Here is a 6,156-nt window from a genome sequence, read left to right as displayed (position 1 = left end):
AAGGAGACGGGAAAAAAGAACCTCCGGGGGCGAGTCGACGGCCGGGGTACACACGGGATCTCACCGCCAGGGTCCTCCAGCACGAGGAGCGGTCCCGCGGCACCCGGGACATCGACGGGCCTCGGGGAAACCCCGGCACCTCTCGCGGGGGTGCCCGGCCCGGCCACCACCACGGCCAACACTCTCCCGCACACGCGACGACATCCCCCGCCGGCCGATGACCCGGCACGGCCAAACCCCCCCGTCGGGACCGAGAGCACCTCACCCGGGGACACCACCGGCCCTGGTAGCCGGAGGCGACACCCGCGCGGCGAGGCCCGTTCGGGTCCCAGGCGGTGGCCATTGCGGTCGGGCACCTGTCCGGGCAGGGGGAGGTCGGCGCGCACGGGGAGGACGGCGCGCGCACGCCAGGGACCGCGAGGAAGGGCAGCGGGCACGCAGGGAGGCGGCCCGGGGAAGGCCTCGGGCGCGGACGGGCCACCAGGAAAACAGGCACGGGATCCCACCGCCACAGACACTCAGAGGCGGTCCCGTGACGCCCGTGACGCCGGCCGGCCTCGGCCACCCTTGCGCCTCCCTCGGCTCGGCCCCACCGCCGGGGCCTCTGCGAGACGCCCCCACCGCGGGAGCCGTCCCTTCCGCCCACCCCGTCCATCCGCCTGGCCCGCTCCGGGGCTCGCGCCCCCGAGGGAACACACGCCCGGGGCGCGGTACCCCGGACCGTGCCCGCACACCACCACCGGCTGCGGCTCGTCACGGGAGCGGGCGGAGAGCTAGCCGCTCCCCGCGGGAGAGCGGGCGGCGCCCGGACGGGGCTCTTGCCCCACACCCCGGGCACGCGGCGGGCGGGCCGCGCGCACGCCCACGCGCACGCGCGGCCCCGCGCCGGACGCCGGACGCCGGCCGGGCCGGGCGGGACCCTCCCCCGACTCGGTGAGGGGAGGCGCCGGCCGCGGTAGGCAAAGGGCGGCTCTGCCCACACGCAAACGGTGGTCACACCACCGGCTACCACGCGCGGAGAAGGAGGGGCAGCAGCTGGGGGATCCGGGAACCCCAAAGGCACCCTCTCGGATCGCTAGAGAAGGCTTTCTCGCCGAGGGCGCGTCGCACCCACCCATCGTCCCCCGTCGGGACCGCGAGGGCACTGCACTCCTGGGTGCCGGGGCTATGCGGGGGTCTGCGGTATGGGTAAGCATGGGGCAAATCCGAGCGTTCGCGGTCAGGGCCACGAGCCCGCGCTTCCACGGGCTCCTCCTCTCGTCTGACATCACGGGGCTCATCGAAGCTTTACGGGGCACCCGCGACGCCTGGAACTCAGAGCTTCCGTCAGGTGAAACCGACAAAGAAGCAGAGAGCCCAAAGGAGGTGCCAGCTAACCGGCACCCCTCGAAAGACAGCCAGCGCCATGCCGCTGGCTCGGCCCGCCGAGATCGCTCAACGCACCCGCGTGCCAGCCCCAGCGACGGAGGACACACGGCGTGCACCCAGCCAGTCAGTCTCCACGCGGCAGGCCGGTGGGACGACGAGGCACCCGCCCCCGCGAGGGGAAACGGGCATGCCTCCCCTACCGACTGGACCCCCGTCTCGCCTCAGACACACCGTCGTAGCGGTGACACGAAGGGGTCGCTGGAAACGGGAAACGACACCACCGCTCGTCCTCAGGCACCTGACGGACGACCTGGAGCGCTCCAGGGGCACCACCAAGGACCGGGCGACACACACCCACACACCCGGGGGAGCGTGTGGTGCGGCGGCGGCACGGCCCACCCCACCTCGGGGAGGCCCACTCGCCAGACGCGGCCGAGAGGCCACACGGAGTGTCCACTGCGTCACAAAGACCTCGGCCCCACCGACGCCACAAGGCAGAGGGCGGGAGAGCGAGGTCGGGCCGGGTTCCGCACCCCTGCCTTCCACACACCACCGACGGGCGGGGAGGAGAGGCGAGGGGCCCGTGGGCAGAGCGAGAAGAGCGGGCCCGTTTGACACAAACGCCCGTCCCTCGCCTGGCACGGCTTAGGCCCGGCCCAGGAGAGCGCGACATCACAACATCGATCACCGCGGCGCGACACGCCTCACGGAGACAACGACAAGAACAGCGGCAGTCACCGAGGGAGAGACTGCCTCAGCCTCACCGCTTCCCCCCCACCCCCGAGTCGTGCAGCAGCGGGCCACGACCCCAGGAGGTGAACGCCTGACACGCGGTGGCGCGGGAGCCCGAGGCGTGGGGTAGTCGCGACCGCACCGGGGTTGCCTGCGGCGGGGAGCGCACCGGGTAGAGGACCCGCGCCACCTCCCCCGCCGCCCTCGGGTGCTGGAGACCGGAGGCGGCACCGCGGATCGGGACACCTGGGACGCACAGGAGCCGGCGCGCAGGCCCAGCCCAGGCGGGCGGGCTCAAGTGGCAGGGGCAGAACCGGGCCTCCACCCCACGGTCACAGCCCGGAGCCCCGCCACGCGCGTCCAGAGGCCCAACGACTCCCAGGCGACAAACGTCCGGAGACAGCGTGTCAGCACCTATCTGGCAGCGAAAAACGACCATTTCGGGCGAAAGAATGGCCGCACCAGGCGACGGGGCCCACCCACGGATCACGGCGGCACCCCTTGGATCACGGGCCCGGTCACCAGGCCCCCGGCACCACCCCATCGCCACCAGCCCCGGAGCCCCCGCGACCATCTGGTCGACCCCGGAAGTGCGGCGGCAGAGGGGGCGCGGGGGCACGCGGGACCCGCGCCCGGCCGGGTACACCCTCGCCGTCTCGCCCTCGAGGGCAGGCGGCCGGTCCATCCTCCTCTCCGGGGCAGGACTTGGGGAAAAAAAAGATTCCTCAGAGGCGCCCCAGGCGACCGGGCCCCACCCGGGCAGGCCGGCGTCCGTCCACGTGCCCCCCTACCCCACCCGGGGCTCCACCTGCCTCTCGAGCCGGTCCCCACCTCCGGACCCAGAGGCTTTCGGAAAACTTGGCGATAGAAATCCAGTGCGACGACCCGGACCCACGCGGTCACGTGTCCGGGACGGGGACGCCCTCTCCCCGGCCCACCCTCGAGGGCGGGGGCCGGTCCGCGCTCTCCTCCGGAGTGGGACTTGAAAAACATCCCTCGGAGTCGCCTCCGACGACCGGGCCGCCACCACGGACGGCCCGGGCCGGTCGGTCCCCACCGCCAGAGCGGGACTCGGAAAACGCGGTGAGAAAAGTCGAGTCCGACGACCCGGAGCCACCCGTGCACGCGGCCGAGCCGCCGCCGTCTCGCCCTCCACGGGCCTCCCCGCAAGGCCCGGGCCGGTCCCCGACCTCCGGAGCGGGGCGCGAGCAAGAAACCGGTGACACGGAGGGCCCGACGACCCGGGCCGCACGGGGGACGCCAGCCGGGCTCGGGAACTCCCCCCCCACCTCGCCGGCCCCGGTCGGTCCCCGAGGGTCGCAGTGGCACCGGCGTCTGCTGGTCGACCCGTCCGGGCGGCCCCGCACACCCGCCGGCCTCGAGGAGCGCGGCGACAGCCACCTCCCCACACTCTCCTGCACGTCCAATCTCCGCCCGGCGGACGACGCGCCCGCGCCCCGGCACGACCGGGACCGATCCCGCCACTGCCACCGGCCTCCCGGAACTCCGCCTCGGTCACCGCGGCCAAGTCACCTCCCTTGCCGAGGTCGCCGGAGCTCCGGAGGACAGAAACGATATAAAAGCGGCCGCCAGGTGGCACCGGACAACCGGCGCGAACGTCAGCGGGACGGATCCGGATCCCTGGCCGGCCGGGGCGCGCAGCCGGGCCGCCTGGCGGCCCGACCCCGTCCCGACCCACCCCGGGTCCCATCTCCCGGCCCGGCGCGGCCAGGGGGCATCCGCCTCGGGGCTCCCAGCCGGCACGGCGCGACCCCGGCCGCCGGAGAGGGACTCGGAAAACGTGTGTGTTTCGGGCGCTCGCCCGTGAGGGGACGGGGAACATTCCCTCAGAGACGCCAGCAGGGGCGCCGGGACTGCCGGCACCGGCTGGCTTCCCGGGGTGGCCCCGGGCGCTTCCCGGGCGCTTCCCGGGCTCCCGGGAGGACTCAGGGAAACGCGGCGGGCGGGGCACCGCCAAAACGAAACCGGGCGAGTCGTCAGAGGACGACGACGACAGGGGAACGACGGAGCAACTGTCCGCATCCCGTCACTTCCAACCCGCGACGGCTTCCCAAGGCGGGCAGGCAAAGCCCAGAGGCCGCCGGGGAAACGACGGCGACGCCTGACCGCACGGAGGTTGAAGAGACACGAACGTGTCTCCCTCCGCGCGGGCCGCGACACAGTCCCGAGACAGCGCGCGGGGCTGGGGAGCGTGGGTGCAAATGCACCAGTGGCGACCAGAACATCGATGTCAGCGGTCCTTACCGTCGTGACAAGCGAGCAGACCCACAGAAAGTGGTGGGGGGTGGGGGAAGAGACTTCACAGCCATCCGCTCAACAGATCAGGTTCCAGTACGTCCGTACAAGGCCACGCTGCGAGTGTGTGTGTGTGCGTCTGCACGTGCGTGTGTTTGAGATGAGATACCTGTTGAACTGTTCCCTGAAACTAGAAAACGAAGAAAGGTGTACATCTTTTGCCGGTTAAAAATAATAACATTAATTGTTTCACGAAGAAAGTTGTAGATCTTTTGCCGGTTAAAAATAATAACATTAATTGTTTCACGAAGAAAGTTGTAGATCTTTTGCCGGTTAAAAATAATAACATTAATTGTTTCACAGAACCGGCCAAACCTGCCAAAACTGAATTTTGGCCATCATGCAAAAGCAACCCACGGGAGTAAAAAGATGGCCTCTCCATCAAATGGGAGTAGGGCGACTGAACATCCACAGGCAAGCAAGCAAACACACAAAAGACCCTTGACCGGGCGGGCCTCGTGGCTTAGCGGTTAAGTGTGCGCGCTCCGCTACTGGCGGCCCGGGTTCGGATCCCGGGCGCGCACCGACGCACCGCTTCTCCGGCCATGCTGGGGCCGCATCCCACGTACGGCAACTAGAAGGACGTGCAGCTATGACATACAACTATCCACTGGGGCTTTGGGGGAAAAATAAATAAAGTTATTTTTTAAAAAAACTTTACTTTTTATACCGTCTTTACTGAAAACACCCTTCTTCCTTTTCCTTGAATATGAAGGTGTTTCCCTTATTAATTTTTAGTAGCTTTAGTCACATATACATATTTTTGTGTGTGTGTGAGGAAGATCAGCCCTGAGCTAACATCCATGCCAATCCTCCTCTTTTTGCTGAGGAAGACTGGCCCTGAGCTAACATCCGTGCCCATCTTCCTCCACTTTATGTGGGATGCCGCCACAGCATGGCCTGACAAGCCGTGCGTCGGTGTGCGCCCGGGATCTGAACCCGGGCCGCCAGCAGCGGAGCGGGAGCACTTAACCGCTACGCCACAGGGCCGGCCCCCTAATCACATACATTAATTAGAACTTTTAGGGGACCGCCCAGTGACGTAGCAGTTAAGTTCGCATGCTCCACCTCAGTGGCCCAGGGTTCACTGGTTCGGATCCCGGGCTCAGACACACACACCACTCTTAAAGCCGTGCTGAGGTGGCATCCCACATAGAGTCACTAGAAGAATGGACAAGTATGACATACAACTATCTACTGGGGCTTTGGGGAGAAAAGAAAGGAAAATAGGAGGAAGATTGTTAATAGATGTTAGCTCAGGGCCTCAATATGTGTCACAAACATGTGGAAACTAAACAACGGGCTACTGAACAACTGTTGGATCAATGAGGAAATCACAGGAGAAATCAGAAAACGTTGGGCCAGCCATGACGGCCTAGGGGTTACAGTTTGGTGCACTCCACTTCGGCAACCCAGGTTCGGTTCCCAGGCGTGGAACCACGCCACTCCTTGGTCAGTAGTCATGCCGTGGTGGTGGCTCTCGTAGAAGAACTAGAAGGACTTACAACTAGAATAGACAACTATGTATCAGGGCTTTGGGGAGGAAGTAAATAAAAAGAGGAAGATGAGCAACAGATGTTAGCTCAGGGCAAATGTTTCCCAGGCCCCCCCCCAAAAAAAATAGTAATCCCTCACTAGAGTTAAAAAAATATACCTAGAGACAAATCAAAATGAAAACACAACATACCAAAACTTATGGGCTGCAGCAAAAGCAGCGCTAAGAGGGAAATGAATAGAAAA

General features: G+C 66.1%; 1 protein-coding gene across 1 annotated transcript; it reads left to right on the top strand.

Annotated features, from left to right (window-relative positions):
* Window positions 1-1,194: 1,194 nt before the first annotated feature.
* LOC131395922 (basic salivary proline-rich protein 2-like) lies at window positions 1,195-4,226 on the top strand. Its single transcript, XM_058527696.1, has 4 exons — window positions 1,195-1,514; window positions 1,594-1,745; window positions 2,864-3,517; window positions 3,724-4,226. Exons 1-4 carry the CDS (start codon window positions 1,195-1,197, stop codon window positions 4,224-4,226), a joined length of 1,629 nt encoding a protein of 542 aa, XP_058383679.1.
* Window positions 4,227-6,156: the final 1,930 nt, after the last annotated feature.

This window comes from Diceros bicornis, chromosome 32 (genome assembly GCF_020826845.1).
Source record: "Diceros bicornis minor isolate mBicDic1 chromosome 32, mDicBic1.mat.cur, whole genome shotgun sequence".
Lineage (NCBI taxonomy): Eukaryota > Metazoa > Chordata > Mammalia > Perissodactyla > Rhinocerotidae > Diceros > Diceros bicornis.
The sequence above is the reverse complement of the archived record's forward strand: the minus strand, read 5'-3'. Positions and strand labels throughout refer to the sequence as shown.

Excerpts from the sequence above, each read along its gene's own strand:
- LOC131395922 (XM_058527696.1), top strand. The coding sequence starts at position 1,195 with ATGGGGCAAATCCGAGCGTTCGCGGTCAGGGCCACGAGCCCGCGCTTC. Across the intron at positions 1,515-1,593 it reads AGTCTCCACGCGGCAGGCCG|ACACACCGTCGTAGCGGTGA; the intron begins GTGGGACGACGA and ends GTCTCGCCTCAG. Across the intron at positions 1,746-2,863 it reads CACACCCGGGGGAGCGTGTG|GCCGGCGTCCGTCCACGTGC; the intron begins GTGCGGCGGCGG and ends CCACCCGGGCAG.